The sequence below is a fragment of the Gopherus flavomarginatus genome, chromosome 3, assembly GCF_025201925.1.
Source record: "Gopherus flavomarginatus isolate rGopFla2 chromosome 3, rGopFla2.mat.asm, whole genome shotgun sequence".
In the NCBI taxonomy this organism is placed as follows: Eukaryota; Metazoa; Chordata; order Testudines; family Testudinidae; genus Gopherus; species Gopherus flavomarginatus.
In genome coordinates, this window is record NC_066619.1 from 2,826,830 (window position 1) to 2,846,608 (window position 19,779).

Here is a 19,779-nt window from a genome sequence, read left to right on the forward strand (position 1 = left end):
TGACCTACGGGGTTCGGGTCTGGGCTCTTTTCCAGACACCAACCCCCCATACCAAAGGTCAAGCTTGGCACACAAGCCGGGGGGAAGGGGAATTAGAGTAGTTCAAACGGTATCAGTTGGGCCTGAAGTCCTGAGGTTGTGTCATTCCTGCAAACAGGAATGGACGTTGGTCTGTAAAGCAAAGGGAGAACACCCCATTCTAGATCTCTCTTGCTTTAGCGTATTACACCCTATGTGCCCTTCTAATCCCGTGCAAGTTAATCACCCTTCTCATCTGTACTGTTCCAACTCGCAAACTCATCTCCCAGCAGTACAGTGGCGGGGAGCTCCCACTGACCCACCTCTTTAAGACTGATCATAGCCGTGTAGACCACGTTTGTGCCGTCTCGCTTGAAATGTGTGTGAGGCTTGTCCTTGAGAATGAAGACGATGTCGGCAGGGATGTTGTCTGGCGTGGCATCTCCTTCTTTGGGAAAGGTGATTTTGGTTCCTTCTTTCCACCCCCTTTTAATGACAATGTTCAATATCTTATCCTCGGTCCTTGTGGTTCGCCCGTCAGGGTTCAGCCGCCGGCGGGTGATTTTCATCCTTTTGGTAGAGCCGTGGTAGATTTCTTCCAGGGAGACCCTGAGCTCGTGGATGATGGGTGGGTCCTGGACCTTCCTTCGTGTGTGGAGAGACTCTGGGTGCCGTCGATGGACTCCGTTGATGCCGTTGAAGCTGAACCGTCCAAAGGCGTTGAAAGGGTCATCGTCGTCATCGATATCCATATCTTCCTGATCGAACCCATTGAACGCCCGAGAGCGACTGCTGGCAAAGAAGATGTCGAAGGGATTGGAGCCACCGAAGAAAGAAGCAAAGGTAGCGTGCGGGTCTCCGTGGAAGGTGTAATGGAAAGTGTTGCCGGAGCCGCCAGAGGAACCGCCTCCAGTTTTGAGTCCTAGAACACAGCAAGGAAAAGACAACGTTAACATAATCCCTGGAAGAAGGCTGTTCCCTCCTAGTCCTGCCTGAAGCACAGGGAATGCAGACAGAGTGATGGCCGGGTCACCCTGACTAGACTTATTGTTTTTTCCTACTATGCAGCATGAGAACCAAAGGCGGAATTCAGTCTTGGTGTTGCAAGCTGCTCTTTACTTCTCTCTGGGCAGTAGGATCCCACACATCCCCTCACATCCCTCCTTCACTCCCAACCTGGCCACAATCTGCATCCCTTTTCCCCTGGAGAAACTAGCTAGCAGGAATACAGCTGAGCAATCTTATCTTCCCTGGTTGGAAGGTGAGCACCACAACTAGCCTACAGGGTCTGGAGAGTTGAGATGTAATTCTGTTCTCAACCCTTTGCTGGAGCTCAAGTTTGCAGTAGACACTTTGTAACCGGGGCTCATGTTAAATGGGCATGAAACAGGAGAGTTGATAGAAACCCTGTGTTACTAAGGCGAGTAAGTAGCCAGCCAGACTTCTAGCACCACCTCCAAGCTGACGAGTATCCAAATTCTTAGCCTGTCTCCCACAAACACTTGATTGTATTTTCTTTGTTTCTAGTACTGGAACCAGTATTTGCCAGGGGATAACACAAGGGAAAAAGATGTATTTATGACTGAGAGCTCTGGGAGGCTCCATTTCTAGAGACAGATGCAAGCAGAGGCGGAAGGTTTGTATAATTTTTGTTGGTGCCCAGAACAAGTCCAAGTCCCACCTGCCCCCGCCCCGCACCAGCCTAAGGCTCTGGGAGGGAGTCCCGGTGTGAGAGAGACTTTGGGGTGCAGACTCTAGGCTGGGGCAGGGGCTCTGGGAGGGTGTCTGGGTGTGGGAGGGGCTTTAGGGTGCAGACTCTAGGCTGGGGCAGGGGGCAAGGGCTCTGGGAGGGAGTCTGGGTGCAGGCTCTATGCTGGGGCAGGGGATTGGGGTGCAGGAGAGGGTAAGGGGTGCAGCGCTTACCTCAGGCGGCTCCCGAAAGCGACCTGCATCCCCCCCCTTGCAGTGCCTCCTAGGTGGCGGGGTCTCCGCACACCACTGCCCGCAGGCACCAGTTCCCAGCCAACGGGAGCTGTGGAATTGGTGCTTGGGGCGGGGGCAGCACGTGGAGACAACCTGTAACCCCAGGGCTGAAGGGACATGCTGGCTGCTTCCAGGAGTGGCAAGGAGCAAGGGTGGGCAGGAAGCTGCCTTAGCCCTGCTGTGCTGCCGGTGGCGGTGCCCCAGGGCCTTTTAAATCACCGGGGGCAGCAGGTGGGGCCGAGGGAGAGACCCAGTCCCGAACATCGTTCAGGGCCTGGGAACCCCGCTCCAACATTCCTGGAACACGGGCACCATGGGCCCATATAACTCGCCGCCCCTGCATGCCAGGCTCCTAAGCATAATCTTCCTGAGTTCCTTCCTACTGTGCTGCAGGAAGCAATTCAGTCTCTGTAATCGGTTAAATTTCACAGCATGGTAACAGTTGGAGTCCAAAGACCATATGGACTAGGCAGTTGATGGCTCTTTGAGATTAATTTAGCGACACAAATTAGAAGTCTAAGTTCCGCCAAAGGCAGTGCTGAGTCCTCTCTGTATGTCAGCAGTACATCACCTCCTGAACACCCTGTTCGTGCTGTGATCTATTGCATCTCCCAAGGCGGCTGAACTGCGCCAGGGACTCATGGCCCAGGAGGAGCACACTCAGCAATTTATGGAAGGCTTTGAACTCAGCGAGCAATTGTTTAGTCAGGGCTTTTCCACACAGACTGATGGAAGCTCAGCATTATACGCTGACAAGCCTCTCCACCACAAACGTGACCGCGAGTGAGACATAGGCTACGCTCTCGGATGAAAGGGCTAACATGAGGGCCACAAAGTACTTTGCAAAAAAAGTCAAGACTCAACAACCGGAGATGTTAGTATCAAAACTTTTTGATGGGAGACAAGTGTGAGGGGAGATGATGGATTTTTGTTTAAAAAAAAAAAAAAAAAAAAGACTTGCTTTCCTCTGCACCATGAGCAGCCGAGGTTGGTCGGTGGAGTGGTGCTCAGGAGCAGAACCCAGAGATACAGAAAATAGTTGGGTATTTATTTATTTTGGTAACTAGCAAAAGATCTTCTTCAACCAGGGCTTCTCTCAGGCCCCACCCTCTTCAGAAGCCTGCTCCTACTTGATTCTGCATAGACACTCTACATTTATATCTGTCCACAGCAAACCCCAGGAAGTCCCTACACAGCCAGGGTGTCAGGCAAACAGCCCCTCTCAAAAGTGTATCTGCAATAAAAATACAAAGAGGATTACTAAAGTGCCCAGCAGGTCACGCAAGGCTGAGGGTAGACTACTTCCAATTGTCCCCTTCACTTTGCCACATGCTTCGGGATGTTGTGTCAAATATTTCTGATTGGAGGGGTCAAGAAGGGGTCTAACCAAGCCCAGCTCAGTGTCTATTTTCAGCTCTCCACTTACAAAATAGTGCTATTTCTGAAAAGCTGACGTCCTGTGCCAACCCCTCTAGTCAGAGACAGCAGCAAGAGATGCAAGCCAGGCAAACGCACGACGGACAAACTTCCTGTTCTTTTCTGTTGGTCTTGACAGATGAGTTTGCCCTGGGATGCAGAGGTCTTTTGTTGGCTTGAATACAATGCACAGAAGCAAAGAATTCCCATCTGCCAGCCACATACCTTAAGCCTTTGCAACACTGTGCAAAAGGGACTTAGGCTTGGAAGCACATGTAAGACCAGTACATATACTGAAACTGACCTGCATCCAATTTCATTTAGTCTTTTCTTTTGCCTAAGGCCTTGTGGGGGAGAGGGGTGGGATGATGTCTGAGCCCCCTTGCCCAGTCCCGCAAAAGTGTCACAGTAGGTCTCCTTCTACCCGCGCTAGCCTGCTGGGGCTGCTCTAGTGTCCCAAACCTGGCAAAGAATGGAACTGGAGGTCCACCCTCAGTGCTTTCAAGTAGGTGGTTAGACAGACACCCCTCTCTTCTCCTCCTCTCCCCCTCCCCCCACCTCCATCAGAACATCTACGTGATCCTCTGGCAACAGCTAATGCTGCATTTGTGTCACAGCAACACTCAGACATCAGCAGTTTGATTCTGCTGCAGAATGGAGCAGAAGGCACGAGCTGGGCTCACATGAGCAGAGAGAGGCTATGTCTGCGCATGAGAAGGTACAGGCAACCACCAGCGGGGCACACCGCGACTCAGGGCCTCTCTCTTGGTCTGCCTCCCTCCTTGGCACACTACTGCAAAGGAGCCCAACTACCACGAACCCTCTCAAGGCTTCTGGAAAGAGGCGTCCAGTTACCAGTGTGGGTGAGTGCCGCACAAGACCTGTCTGTCTATACAAGGCAGGTATCTAGCCCTCATCACTACCGTATGGGAGCACCTCACAACCCACTGAGGGGGGCAGGGCTGTCAGCCCTATTGCACAGAGAGGCTAAGGGACTTGCCCAAGGTCACCAGGGACACCTCCCTTTTCAGAGGCCTTGAGAGATGGTTAGCACGTTTGGTGCCATTACAGGGACCCAGGTCTCCCAGTCCCAGGCTAGAACCCTCCCTCCTGAACCAACCTTCCTCTCATCCCACGTAAGCTCCCCAAACAGCATGTAAGGGGTATGCCGGTCATGGCCTCACCTCAGGACTGGGGCTATACGACAAACCCCTTCTTCCTTTCAGTGTTTGAGTCCCACCCCAGGATTCAGCCCCCCACGAGAGGGTTCCGAGTCCACGTGTTGCTTTGTGAATGGTTTGGTTCAGAAACAGCTGGTCAGTTTCTTCTGGGATCCTTCCCTTCACGCTCAAAGAAACAGAGCCATTAATTTACTCTTGCCTCCCTTTCTGGCCAGGAGCAGCCACACTTTGCCAGGATGCCACCCACTGGTCTGAGGTGCTGGCAACGGAAGAACTCTTAACAATGGCTCTTTTGGACTGAGGCTGCTTTGATTTTTGACATTGCCACAATTACTTAGTTGCTCCTGCAGAGCAAATTGGCCCTTCCCAAACCACTGAGAGGCGGCACGCTTCGGATGTCATGGTCCGCCACAAAGGGAAGGGATCGGACGAGTCTGTGTTGGCACCCAGTAAAGGCTCCTAACAGAGGAGAGCAATGAGAGGCTTGTTTGCACAGCCCGTGGCATGCGACAGTGGTGAAGCCCAGAACATTTCCATTGGCCCTAGTAGTATAAACTAGGAAGCAGATGGAAATCATGGGAAAATGCCTATCCCCTGTTCCTACTTCCACCCCTTGTCCTAAAGGCTCGGGTGCCGAAGAGCTGAGGCCTTATCATCCCTAATCCTCAAAGGCCAGTTATTACCTGCTGTGTCCTCATCCGCCGGAACTCAGCAGTGCATGTGCAGGAGCCACGTGGCGCCAGCTGGAAGAATTCTATCCAGACCATCGTCAAAGAGATGAAACATTGATAATGGGGAGGGGAGGGAAACTACAGCACAGATCTTAGCTCCCGAGCAGGGCCGTAGGGAGTCCTTTCTGTCCAGCTCAGTGCCAGGAAAGTTCATAGAGTAACGAGCCGCTGACACCAAGAATAAACTCAAGTTCTCAGTTACAGTTGGCGTTTGAGCCTCGCAGCTGCGGGGGCAGTAATCTCTGGAGGGTGATTCCATGGAATACGCTGGCAGCCTCAGTGTCCAATGGGAGAAAATGAAACCCACTGCCGACCCCACTGAATAATGGCAAAATAAAGAATGTGGAACCCAAAAGGTGAGATGAAGGACCAGAGCTGCCCATACTGTTCCTCCCCTGCCCCCACAGGGCCCATCACCTGCTGGCATGGCCACGGGTGAAGTCTTAGCCTTAGCACTGTGTATTTATACTGACTGCTAACCCAGCACTGAAGCAGTCTGGCACGAGTAGGGCCCTGCTAAATTCACAGACCAGTTTGGTCAATTTCATGGTGAGAGAATTTTAAAAAATAATCAATTTCATGATTTCAGCTATTTAAATCTAAAATGTCACGGTGTTGAAGTTGTAGGGGTCCTGACCCAAAAAGGAGTGTGGGGCGAGAGGTCACAAGGTTATTGCAGGGGTGGTTATGATACTGCTACCCTTACTTCTGCGCTGCTGCTGGCGGTGATGCTGCCTTGAGAGCTGGGCAGCTGGAGAGCGGCGGCTGCTGGTTGGGAGCCCATCTCTGAAGACAGAGCCTTCGCCAGCAGCAGCACAAAAGTAAGGATGGCAAGTATGGTATTGCCACCCTTATTTCTGCGCTGCTGCAGGGAGGCGCTGCCTTCAGAGCTGGGTGCCCAGCTAACTGCCGCTGTTCTCTGGCCACCTAGCTCTGAATTCAGCGCAGAAGTAAGGGTGGCAATACCCCAACCCCCCTAAAATAACCCCGTGACCCCCGTGCAACTCCCTTTTGGGTCAGGACCCCCATTTTGAGAAATGCTGGTCTCCCCCATGAAATCTGTATAGCATAGGGTAAAAGCCCACAAAAGACCAAAACACGTTTTTCATGGCCATGAATGTGGTATCGCCCTAGGCACGAGGAACGTGCCCTGGGATGGAGCACTAAGCAGGACTATGCCAATAGGCTGCCTTTGCACCCCGTTCCCTTCACAGAATGGCACCTGCCAGCAGGAATGGGCTTGGAGAGGCTTGGAATGGGGGCAGTGCAGACAGGGCGCATGCAGCGAACACATTTTTTTTCAGTGGCAGTTTAGATCCCCTGTTCAGGTTTACATCAGTCCCAGGTTTGCATGGAGCTGGGCTTCCTCAAGGACCAGGTAGCATTTAAGAAAGCTCCACCATCTCCTGGCAGCAGGGAAGAAGATTGGGATATCCACAGACCTGGGGAAGCAGCAAGGTGCAGGGAGATGAAAGTTGAGGTCACAGAAAAGCCCTCAGGTGATCCACCTTCCTGGCCAGACTGAGCTATGTCAGCAGTTTCTGGCCTCATTTAGCATCCAACATGCTCTAGAGCATCTATTAGAAAACACAGTTGCTGCAGCTTTTACTTGCGAGTATAAACAGGGCAGCACAGAAGCAAGGGAGAGTCAGGACTATTAAACCTCAGCCAGTCCTTCCCTCGGGGCCTGGGAAGGTTCTTGTCCAGTGTCCTTTTTCTAGAGCTTTATACAGTGCTTAGTGATGGGACACTTCCTTCTCCCGTGGGAGCCCCTCTCACCCTCAGTTAAGCTGTGTTTGCCTTTCAATTTAATCCCCCCACTCCTACTTACACCCCAACTGAAATAAAAGTCTTGTTCTGATGAATCCTCCCAGGTGGTTTGTTTTTTCACTGGAGGCAGGTGATTCTGATTTTAGACAGCAGATGACTGCTGCAGTTCAGACCGTCCATCACAGCAATGTCATACTTAACTGGACGCATCTGATGAAGTGGGTATTCACCCATGAGAGCTCATGCTCCAATACGTCTGTTAGTCTTTAAGGTGCCACAGGACTCTTTGCTGCTTTTACAGATCCAGACTAACACGGCGACCTCTCTGATACTTAACTGGCTCAGTCACGGGCAAGTGATTTTAAGAGTGAGAATTGCCAGGATGGAGATTTTCTAAAACTCATGTGGGTCTTTCTTTCTTGTTTAGATAAACCAGAAAAACTAGTTATCCCAGCTCCCAATAAAGCTTCCAAGCCAGGCACTGGGAATTACAGCAGCCCCACCTTCCGTGCAGCCTGTGGAGGCTGCAGTGAGAGCGCCCACTTATCACCATTTCCCAAATAGCGACAAAGAGTCCTGTGGCACCTTATAGACTAACAGACGTATTGGAGAAGGAGCTTTTTTGGGTGAATACCCACTTCGTCAGACGCATGTGGTGGAAATTTCCAGGGGCAGGTATAAATATGCAGGCAAGAATCAGTCTAGAGATAACGAGGTTAGTTCAATCAGGGAGGATGAGGCCCTCTTCTATCAGCTGAGGTGTGAACACCAAGGGAGGAGAAACTGCTTTTGTAGCTGACTAGCCATTCAGTCTCTGTTTAATCCTGAGCTGATGGTATCAAATTCTATAAGGTGCCACAGGACTGTCTCTTTTTACAGATCCAGACTAACACGGGAACCCTTCTGATACTTGATTTCCCAAAGCAGCTCTTCAGTTCTCTTCACACGTTGCTGATGCTCAAACCACGATTTGAGGACTTCAATAACTCAGACATAGGTTAGGGGTTTGTTACAGGAGGCGGTGGGTGAGATTCTGTGGCCTGCATTGTGCAGGAGGTCAGACCAGATGATCATAATGGTCCCTTCTGACCTTAAAGTCTATGAGTCTATGTGCCTAGCTCTCCCATGCCCACAGGGAGAGGCTACATAGACTCTTGCCACTAATCATTCAAACAGCATCACACTAAGAACAGAGACTTTGGTCACTAACTGCAGAGAGATCTCTTTCTGCTCCTGAGGGCACAAAGGTATCTTTGACCCCTGCAAAATCATGGTGATGCCTCAGAAAAGCTGATGCACCTATTCATTAAGCCTGCCTGGGAGAATACATCTTGCTAGCTGAGCAGTCTGTTTACACCAGACCTTCTGCTCTTTTAAGTGCTAAACTCTTTTGCTGATTAATGCAAATGCTATTCTCTGCTCTCTTCATCCTCAGCAAATAGGGCTGCAGAAGCTTTCATATTCTACTAATAAGGCTGTGCGTGGTGAACAGCTCCCTACCCCATGCCAACAGGGAGACAACAGCAGCGACTTAGTTTCAAAACAAGAATCTATTACTTAAATTGGGAAAGGCTTTGAAACATGTAGGTCAGTACATACCAGCAAGAACAAAGGAAAGGGAAAAGAAAAAAAAAAGAGAGACTAGTGCACAAGTAACACCACTGCACAGATACGCTAAGCCCCAGTGAAAGGAAAAAGCGTGTTTGTAGCTAGAGAATCTATGCGAAGGGAAGAGTTAGCAGCGAGAGTTATTCTGCAGCCCATATCTGATCGAGGATATAAACACCTGTCATTTCTGCCTTCTCAAGAAGCCTTCAGAATAACCGGCTGAAAAGCGAAAAAGTGAAGCTATCAGAGTGAGTGGCAATGACCACCTTGACTTAGCTCCCTGTACAGCCTTCTTCCTTGTCTAACTGGCATCTCTGTGTGATGAGGGCAAGGAGCTGGGATCACATGCTGAAAATTGGCTTTGACTGGCCACAGAATAATTAGTCGAGAAGTGGGTCAAGCGATTATCTTTGGCTCTTAGGAGAGATGGCATCGTCTGGGTGTTTGTTCTCCCCAGTTTTGGTAGTAGTAACATTGTTTCAGAGGCAGGAATGAGTCATGGGAATAATTCCAGACATGCTACCCACGCTTGTGAACATTCGCTACTTGTTTTACGTAGAAATGCATTCTTGCTTACAGCAGCACATTTAAACCTACCCGGCTAACTGGGTACTCACACGCTTCCAGGCCATTCACCATCCCAGCCCCTTACCTTCTTCCCCATATTGATCGTAGACAGCTCTTTTCTTGGGATCACTCAGGACATCGTAGGCCTCTGCGATCTCCTTGAACTTTTCCTCTGCACTGGGGTCTTTGTTTTTATCAGGGTGATACTTCAGGGCCATTTTCCGATAGGCTTTCTTGATCTCATCTTCGTTGGCTCCAGACTGGAGCCCCAAGGTCTTGTAATAATCCTTTCCCATGACTGCGACGTTGCCTCCGGTTGAGTCTTTATTCCTAAAAGGAGATAGACAGTGCTCTGTAACGCATGTATTGCCTGACAACTTTAGGGGAACTGGCAATTCTCCTGCTCCCCACCACCAGACTTACCCCAGACCAACCTCATGTTCCCATCACAGCCATAGTCAGCTCTCCATAACCTTTGCCCAATTTATATCTTACACATTTTCTGCTAAGGGACCAATTCAAGACCCTGCAACACATTTCACCATATCTAGTGGTCAGAGCAAGGCATTAGGAAACAGGCCCCCGGGGCCTATTTCACCTTTCTGTGCCTCAATTTCCCACCCTGTAAAATAGGAATTGTGATGCTCCCCCATTGTGACGTGCGTTGAAGTTTATGGATACAAAGTGCTAAGCTAGTGCACAGTAGTGTTATATGGCTGATCTGACTAATGTCGTCACATGAGGCTGTAACCTGAGGGTACATCCAGACTACCTGTCATATCGACGGGTAGAGATTGATTTTTCGGGGATCGATATATCACGTCTCATCTAGACGCGATATATCGATCCCTGAACGCACTCCAGTCGACTCCGGAACTCCACCGGAGCGAGTGGCGGTAGCAGAGTCGACACGGGGAGCCGCGGACGTCAATCCCGCGCCTTGAGGACCTGAGGTAAATCGATCTAAGATACTTCAACTTCAGATATGCAACTTCAGCTACGTGAATAGTGTATCTTAGATCGATACCTCCCCCAGTGTAGACCAGCCCTCTGTGGCGGCTCTGCCCACCTACAAACGGGTGTGGGTGCATGGGGGAGGAAAGTCTAGGGTGATCATACAGCAAGTGTGAAAAATCGGGACGGGGTGGGGGTAATAGGCGCCTATAGAAGAAAAAGCCCCAAATATTAGGATTGTCCTTATTAAAAAAAAAAGAAAAAAAAAAAAAAAAAAGAAAAAAAAAAAAAAAGGACATCTGGTCACCCTAGGAAAGTCTAAACTAAGCAGCCCCTCTCCCAAGAGCAGCAGCCTCACATGACTTCACTAGCAAGGTCCTCTGCATGCCTGGGTTCTCCAGGGAAGGAAGAAACCAAATTTCGAATGCAAAAAACAAGCAGAACAAAAAATCCAAACCAATTTGAGGCGACCCTTTTGCCTCAGCGCTAGGGAAGGGTGAGAACGAAAGGGGCTTGCGTGCTGTGTAGTTCTCCTTAAAGGAACTTGAAACATTTTGTTCTGCACAGTGATTGGCGTTCATCTGGGGATAAGTGCCTCTCACCACGCAAGAGCTGTAATTTGTATGTAAAGAAGACAAAGGATGATGCTGTTAGACAGAAATATCTTGTGATGATGGGAAGATATTTATAAAGTGTTTTCTAGCCTAGCTTGGACTATGTTAAGGGAGTCTGCAACTAATGAATTACGTAGCAATAAGTTAGAACTATCAGTAGCCCTAGGCATGGCTACATCTCATATCCTGACACAGTGCAATGAAGTCAGCCACACACTGGATTCACTTTCTCCACGGCATGGGACAACCCGAAATGCATGGAGATGGCATAGGACACCTGGGTGGCACGGAACCCAGGAACGGGACTGGGGCAGACAATAGCATTCCACGGGCATCATGCTGAAGACTGAAAGCTGTCAGAGGCATGGAGAATCGGGAGAGTAGCTGGAGATGTCCATATGCTCAGAGATCTAGGGCAAGAGTTATGGCAAAGGCTCAGCAAAGCTTACATTTCTCAGATGTCTCTTCCCAATGTCCTGCTTCCAAAAGAGGCACATTGAGCACCTGAGCGAGGAAGGTGAGCGAGAAGGATGTTTGCGCAGAATCGATTTCCTGTTAATCAGTTACACTGGTAACTGGAAATAATTACCCTGTATGCGGCAGTAGCGATTGCTGGAAGCACACCCAGAATGGCAGGCCTGCACACAAGTTGCGTAGGAGTTCTATTGTTAGAGACATAAGAAGGCCTCTGTGGGCGTAAAGAGCATCCCACAGCATTCTCCCAGCCTAGCTTCTAAATGCCAGCACGTTTCCGAACCCATACGCCCTCAAAGCATTCCAGCTTCTGCGCTAGCAGCACCTGCATTTCAAAAACCCACATAGACACTACCAGATTCTTTCTCCCTTGCCCACAATACCCGTCCGCTGGCTCCTAATACTTTGCTCACTACATACAATGGGACTGGAACGCCAGTGAGTGATGATATGGAGCTGAAAGCTGTTTTCCTAGGTAGCCAGGTGCTAACGTCTGATACACTGCCTTTCCGCTCCATGCACACACACAAATGCTTGTCCAGACTCTCAGCATCTTGCCATTAGACTACCATAACATCCTCTTTGCTGGCTTTGACAGACTCCATCTTCTCCTGCTCACATCAATTTAAAACGTGCCGCCACAATAATTTTCATAGCTCCTCGCTTGAACCACGACGCTTCTCTCTTTGCATCTCTCTGGTGGCTCCCCTTTCTCTAGCCTGCCAACAGAAAGTACTTGCCCACACTTTCAAGGCCCTTCATGGCCCATCCCCATTGTCTCTTATTCGCTAGTGAGATATTGAGCCCTGCCTCCTATTGGCCAGTGCTGCTGGCCTTCATCACTCACTTCTTAAGTCTTCAAACAAGCACCCGCTTGCTTTCTCCCACGCTGCCCCTCACACTGGTAGGCACTCCCCATACAGATACCCACAGCTATCTCATGGGCCTCCTTCACACTCTGCTTTGCCATGATGCCTATGACAAACCTGACAAGAATTAGGCAGCTGGTGTGCTAAGACCACGCCTGTCCTGCTGACCAACATTGAGTATATCTACACTTCCAGGTGGAGATGTAAATCCCAGCTTGAGGAGACATACCTGTGCTAGCTTTGATCAAGCTAGTGGGCTAAAAAAATAGCAGCGTAGCAGCAACGGCATGAGCACCGGGAAGGGTTAGCCACCCCGAGTGCATACTGCCCAAGAAGGTAGGTCTGTACTTGGGGTGGCTAGCCCTCCTGCCGCGGCAGCGACCTTTCTGTTTCTAGGGTGACGATGTTTCCTCAAACTGGAACGTAGGTCTCCAGCTTGCTGTGCTGACAGACATCCCCTTGTCTTATTGTTTCCTTGTGCTTCTTCACCCATCTGTTCATATCCACCTGCCGTCTCCCATCGTACACGTATGTTGTAAGTGACTAGAGCCAGATCATCCTTTTGTTGTGTCTGTACTAAGCTTAGTGCAATGGGGTCTCAGTCTGTGACTGAGGCTTCCAGGCACTACTGCAATACAAATAAATAAAACAGACAGGCCAACGGTCATCTAGCTCAATATTCTGTCTGAGAGAGGGCCACGTCAGATGCTTCAGAGGAAGACAAACCTCCCGTCATGCACCTAACCAAGCAAGGGCAAGCCACACAGAAAGAGGCAAATTTCTTCCTTACCTCTGAAGCATGAGCAACCTATGCCCTGAAGCATGAAGACTGAAAGCTTTGAATGTTATCCCTGTTGCTGTAACTGCAGATGCTATTAGCTTCTAACTAATCTCTTTAAGTACTCTCACCTCTGGATTAGTGGAACACAAAAGTGCAGGACTTGGCTCTTACCCAATGCAGACAGTCCAACCCTGGGGAGGGAATTAACCTGCCAAAAAAGACTGATTCTTTCTGCCGGTCTCTGGCAGAAGTTAAAGATCCTAGACACACTTTTACAAGAGAAAAGGACAGTTCCAGTGTCCAGTCCCAGAGGCCTGGCCAATATTCTCTCTCTCAAAGACTCCTGTTTCCACAAATATGAATTTGTCCTCACAGTTTCTTCACCACCAGTACTGGGCTGTCTAACAGTTAAGACAGGCTGTCTAATAAAGCTGGCTTCTATTCTGCTCCTACAACGCTGTCACTGTAAGATCCTGGGAGGGGTAGGAAGCATAGGGGAAAGGACTTGCAGGTCATGCAAGAACCTCATTTGATAGGTAATCACCATATTCTAGTCACATTGTGGCTGCCTTCCTTAATGTCCTTCATCAGACTGGGGGAAAAGGAAAAAAGAAAATGTGTAGAAGCTTTTGATGCTGTAAAGTCTTTTGTCTGACTACTGTCCACGCTCAGAGAGGCTTTTTCAAGCAGGACATTGAGAAAAAGCAGCATGCAGAGATTTCCCCAGAAAGGTGCCCAGAGTAGGGGCAGTTATATGACCAGTCTCAGAGAACATCACAAAATCTTGCAGGTCATTCAGTGGGTGAGCCACATTTCTGACTCAATACTGCATGGGTGCATTGATAAAACACGACTCTGACCCTGTAACAGCTCCCCTCCCACCTTCCCAGAATCAGCTGTCTATTTCCACAACTCTTCTGCCAGATCAGACTTTCTAGATTCCCATTTAACTCTGAATCAGCAGGGAGGCATTCTGGGCCACGATTTTAAAAATGGACTAGTGATTTTACTACCTGATATTTCAGGTCCCAGCTGAGGTGGATTGAATTCCAGAAATTACTGAACACCCATCCTTGAACATCAGGGACTTCTCAGGAATTTCAAGTTGGTGACTCAAAAACGGAGGTGCCTCAAATCACTAGCCACTTTTGAGAACCTTGGTCCTGGCCTCTAGCATGGCATCAGACAGTGCTACTTCTGGGGTCAGAGAGACAGCTGGATATTAATCCTACTATGTTCATGTAAAGCAGCAATCTTACATGGACGGATGATGTCATAAGATTTTCCATCTCTAACTTCTGATTCTGTGGTCATGACATGATAACAAATGAAGTCAGAAGACCATTCACAAGACAAAGATGGGTGCTGATGGAGAGCTCTTTGGTTTGTAACATATTTGTCTTCAATGAGCATTTATGGAGAATACACAAGCATGAGACAAGCAAACTGACTTACCGAAACTTTAGAAACATATTCAGTGTCCAAGCACTCATTTTTAAAGGCTCTAACTTTATTTTAAACATCAAACTGGAAACAAATTCTTCAACGCTGACAGTTACCAAGACTTCTTCTGGTCTGGAATGGGTGGTGGTACGGGATGGAGAGAAGAGAATGACTCACTCAGAGCATAAGCAACCGCAAAGGCACTCAACTCTACAATTGCTATTCTGACAGCATGGAAGAGATTCTTCCATAAAGAATGAGGCATTTCCTATTCAGCGGAATGGCTCTGGACCTACGCTGAACTCCGCTCTGAGACAAGCCAACACAGTTCTAAAATGGGAAGGATGGAAGGGTTGACTGCTGGAAACAGGACTTCCAAGTGAGCTGAGCAGTTCAGAAAGCAGCCTCCATGCTTGATGAAAAAAAGCTTTCCTTTGTGTGCTTTCTAGCAGCACTAAGCAATCCACTCCCCATTACGGAACGGGAAGAAACCATTCAATGAAGTCACTTGACAAGCAGTAATTCTCCCTAATTGGTTTCTTGCTGCTTCCTTGGACTGAAAGAGCACTGGTCCTTATAATTTAGGCTGCAATTCATTATGCACAATTCCCAGAGTAAGACCCTTTTATTAGTTGGCTCGGACGTCCATGTCATTTATAAACGTGGTGTCAGAAACGATGAGGTGGCTCTGGAACTGTAGCAATGCCGCTCTACCCCAGAGCCGGTTACCTACCTTTATCTTCTCTAATACAGCCACCCACTGCAGTTAAGCGGGTAAGAGGATGGATGTAGTTAGAGTGGGGAATACACCGTCCCCTGGCTTCACCAGAAATTAATTGTTTCACGTCTCAATTGCGTCAGTGGCACTTTACCCCACGGACAAAACAGAGAGAGAAAGTGTCGCTGTCCTAGTTTTCTAAGTCAGAAAAAAGTAACATTAACTGTTTTGGACCTCCCTGTCCTCCCCTTTAAGACTTCAGGCTCAGAGTATGCCTGTTTCCTGACGGCATGCTATATTCACTGTTCTGCCCCTTCTCCCCCGCCCCTCGCCCGCCGAGCAGAAAGGTGCTTGTGAACATGGCGTTTTCAACCAGAGGGACTCCCCAAATGCAGATGCATTTCTAATGCTCCCATCACTGCAGCATCTGAAGGATGCTTCTTTCAGAATGGATATCACAGAACTTCTTAAAAGTCACCTTCATGCATGTGTTTACTGCTCTCACTGCAGGCCACCAGTAACACTGAGTTTCTTCACTGTCATTCAGGATCTCTGATAAAAGACCAACTGCAGGATAATAACCAATGGGTATCCTCTCAACAAAATAGCAAAGGTAGTTCTGATTGTACAGCATATCGCTCATTTAACAGAGACAGTTCCGGCTGCCTGCACAGTAACACAGCACTAGCAGAGCGCTGCTTCATGCCTCACCTGAGAGAATACTGCTTCAGCAATTAAGTCATTGCCATAAGCAAGCCCGTACTTTCTTCTGTTGTTAACTCCACACTAACACAGGACTGTAACACGCACTCAAGTATTGGCGGTCACAAATGGAGTATATTTAGATACAAAATGCCCAGAGAGATTTGCAAGTTAGCAAAACAAAAAACAAAACACAACCCCCACCAACCCCCCTCAAACAATGTGCGATGTTCTGTCCCCTTCAAACAATCTAACACAAACCGCTGAATTCTAGAGAAACCCAGACTAGCCAGCTGTTTAGAACTAGGGACAATTTCACGCTCACTGAACGATTGTTATTTCATAAAAACAAGGACATCGATTACACACTGATCAGCGAGGCAGGACAGGGAAAGACCCAGATGCACCTAAGGAATCCAAGACAGACAACAGAAAGGCAGACCCAAACTGACACAAGGGTTTGCAACTAAACAAAAGTTTCTTCACCTTACATCTCAGAAATAAATGAGAGCCTCTAAATCAGAGAAGTATTAAATCAGAAGATACCTCTCCATGCGACTCCAGAAGAGCAGAATTGCTGGCATGTCCGCAACGGAGACACCTGCAGCTCGATACCAGCAGCCAAGCCCAAGTTTGGTAAGGCTGACAGGACAGCCTTAGTGAGGAGACTTCACCAGGGCAGGGAGAGCCACCAGTGCCCAGGCTGCCTGCCAGCCTGGAGTAACCATCCCGAAATGTCATGACTACACCAAGTGAATCATCGCTAGTTCCCACACAGCGCAGCCCCCAAAGCCCCCTCCTCCCCCTGCTAGTTAATTCCCCCGCACGGAACCAGGCTGGAACACAGGGTCCAGGGATGTGAGAGCAGTAATGAGTTAACCCTTCCCCTGCCAGAGCCTCCCACACAACCAGGGGCAGCATGTCACCAGCAGCAGGCACATCCCCTGGGGAAGGGGAGACAGGGCAACACTCTGCCACCACTGTAATGGATACACGGAAGGAACAGGATGCTGCAGCAAGAGGGAACCTGACACTCAGATGTGTGCCATCCAGCGCTCACTATTGTCATGGGGGGCCCTGACACTCAGCCCCATAGTCCCCCCTTCCAGGTGTGCATGTTGGGGGGCCCTGACTCAGCCCTGTGCCCTTCCCTGGTGTACACATGTGAGGCCCTGACACTCAGCCCCGGGCCACCCCCCCTTCCTGGGTGGGCTTGGGGGGGCCCTGACACTCACCTCCAGGCCACCCCCCCTTCCTGGTGTGTCCCCCCTCCTGAGTGTGCACGTGGGGGGGGCCCTGACACAGACCTGTGCTCCCCCTTCCCGGGTATGTGCGTGGGGGGCTCCTGACACAGCCCCAGGCCCCCCCTTCCTGGGTGTGCGCGAGGGAGGCTCCTGACACTCAACCCCGTGCCCCCTCTTCCCAGGTATGCGTGTGGGGAGTCCTGACACAGCCCCATGCCGCCCCCTTCCCGGGTGTGCACATGGGGGGGCCTTAACACTCAACCCTGCCCCCCCTTCGTGGGAGTGCACGTGGGTGGTCCTGACAGCCCCGTGGGCTCCCCCCTTCCCGGGTATGCACGTGGGGGGCTCCTGACACTCAACCCCATGCCCCCCCTTCCCGGGTGTGCACATGGGGAGGCCTTAACACTCAACCTTGCCCCCCCCTTCGCAGGAGTGGACGTGGGTGGTCCTGACAGACCCGTGGGCTCCCCCCTTCCTGGGTGCGCACGGGGGGGGTTCCTGACACAGTCCCACGCCCCCCCCTTCCTGGGTGTGCACGGGGGGGGTCCTGACACAGTCCCACGCCCCCCCCTTCCTGGGTGTGCACGGGGGGGGTCCTGACACAGTCCCACGCCCCCCCCTTCCTGGGTGTGCACGGAGGGGGGGGTCCTGACAGCCCCGTGGGCTCCCCCCTTCCTAGGTGTGCACGGAGGGGGGGGTCCTGACACAGCCCCACGGCCCCCCCCTTCCTGGGTTTGCACGGGGGGGTCCTGACACAGCCCCACGGCCCCCCCCTTCCTGGGTGTGCACGGGGGGGGTCCTGACAGCCCCGTGGGCCCCCCCCTTCCTGGGTGTGCACGGGGGGGGGTCCTGACACAGCCCCACGGCCCCCCCTTCCTGGGTGTGCACGGGGGGGGGGTCCTGACACAGCCCCACGGCCCCCCCCTTCCTGGGTGTGCACGGGGGGGGGTCCTGACAGCCCCGTGGGCCCCCCCCTTCCTGGGTGTGCACGGGGGGGGTCCTGACACAGCCCCACGCCCGGGATTGCGCGGGGGGGACACTCCGGGGACGCTCCCGGCCCCCCCGCACTCACCGCTCTCGCCGTCCCGGGACGCCGCGGACACTGAGGCTCCGGCAGCAGCAGCCGCCACCTCCCCCCGAGCCAGCCGGGCCGTGACGTGAGGGGAACCCGCCCCCACATAGCAACTCGCCCGCCCACCCACCAGCGCGCGGCCTGCCCTCGCAACTCCACTGGCTACTGAGTCTGCCAATCCTGACATCGCTCCACTCTCATTGGTCTGCACGGGGGGGCGGCTCTCAGGCGTGTCGCCTGGGAAACGGCCCGGATCGCCTGCCTCTTCCCAGGTGCGATTGGTTCACTTCCCTGGCAATCACACTCTAGTGCCCGCCTACCACCCCCTCTCCTTGGTCGGAGAAACCTAGCACCGCCCATAGCGACTTTTTATTGGTCAAACTGGCGGCTCCACAACCCGCCCTGCGCTTTCTCATTGGCTCCCCTAGCATGCCTCCAAGTGGAATCCCTGGGGAATCTTCTGGAAGTCCTGTGACATCACTAGAGAGGGATCCTGTGACATCACTGGGGGGAGCCTGTGACATCACTAGAGAGGGAGGGGGCCCCTGGGTGTTATCACTGTGGGGGGTGCAGCCCTGTGGGGGTTGGGGGGCCGGGGAAAGGAGGTGGCAGCTGCAGAGGGGGCAGCACCTGCTGAGGGCTGGGTGCCAGGAGCCTCGCCCTGCGGCGCGGTCCCTACAACCTGTGCACCCCAGAAAGCCCCACGCAGGGCCCCCCCAATCACCAGCTTTAAAAAACTAATATATCTGTGGGTGTTGATTGGCCGCCTGGTTTCTGAGCCGTTTCCACGGTTTTCTCCACCACCGGCAGGGCCAGCATACGACTCTTTTAATGATGAAAGCTGTGCTTGTCGCATGGTAATGGGAGTCCAGGAGCAGGGACTTTAAAGAAAATACCAGATATTGCGAGACTCGTTAAAATCATGAGTGTGGGCAACGCTGCCATGGCCCTATGAGGGACTGGGTTGCTGAGATCATTTACTGTCCCAGTCAACTTCCTCATTGCTGGTTCAAATCCACACTTGGTCTTTAACATCTCCGCGCTTCTCTGCTTATCCACTCTCGTTCTCTGCTGCTTTTCCGTCTCCCGCCACAGCTGGACATTGTGCTGGCTTTCTCCACATCGCCAGCTCTCACCATTTTATTTGCATCAGACAGTCATTTGATTTGGAGCCTCACAATATTTGATATTTTACATAAAGCTCCAGGTCCCAGAGACATGATTAAATGAGAACCTCAGCTAATATGTAAAACCAAAGTAAGTTTCTAGCCCTCCTGGTTGTTGGGTAAAGCTTGAAAATGTGACCCAAGTGCAAACTAACATTTGGGGTTGGCACTGCTGCCCTCTGCACAGGGCAAATTTCACCTGTATAGGCTGACTTTGGCCATGCATGGCATGATGAGCTTTTTAAAAATAGCAAATTCTTATTTTTTTTTGTCTGAAGAAGCACAAAGGATTCTGGGGTGTGGGATCAAAGTCAAAGTCGAGTAGTTCCGGAGTTGCAGGTGAAACGAGATTGAGGAAGATCGCTAAAGCACTGGGATGAGGACAACTTTGCTCCTCAGGCCAGAGGTGAAAGAAAGCCGGTCCGGTCCGGTCCGGCATACCGCCAAGAGCCAGGACGCCGTGCCGGA

The 19,779-nt window shown here is 51.1% G+C and overlaps 1 protein-coding gene across 3 annotated transcripts in view; it reads right to left on the bottom strand.

Moving 5' to 3' along the window:
* The window catches only part of DNAJB5 (DnaJ heat shock protein family (Hsp40) member B5), a 30,474-nt gene extending 12,245 nt beyond the window's left edge, over positions 1 to 18,229 (bottom strand). The window contains exons 1-3 of one of the 3 annotated variants that reach the window (XM_050943654.1): positions 18,146 to 18,229; positions 9,360 to 9,604; positions 342 to 940 (exon numbers count right to left, since the gene is read on the bottom strand). In XM_050943654.1, coding sequence (XP_050799611.1) covers positions 342 to 940; positions 9,360 to 9,570 — 810 coding nt within the window. In that variant the 5' untranslated portion in view covers positions 9,571 to 9,604; positions 18,146 to 18,229. Of the gene's footprint in view, positions 1 to 341; positions 941 to 9,359; positions 9,605 to 14,421; positions 14,814 to 16,375; positions 16,549 to 18,145 lie in introns of those variants that run through there. The other 2 variants (XM_050943653.1, XM_050943652.1) reach the window with 2 other exon arrangements.
* Between the last annotated feature and the right edge of the window lie 1,550 nt (positions 18,230 to 19,779).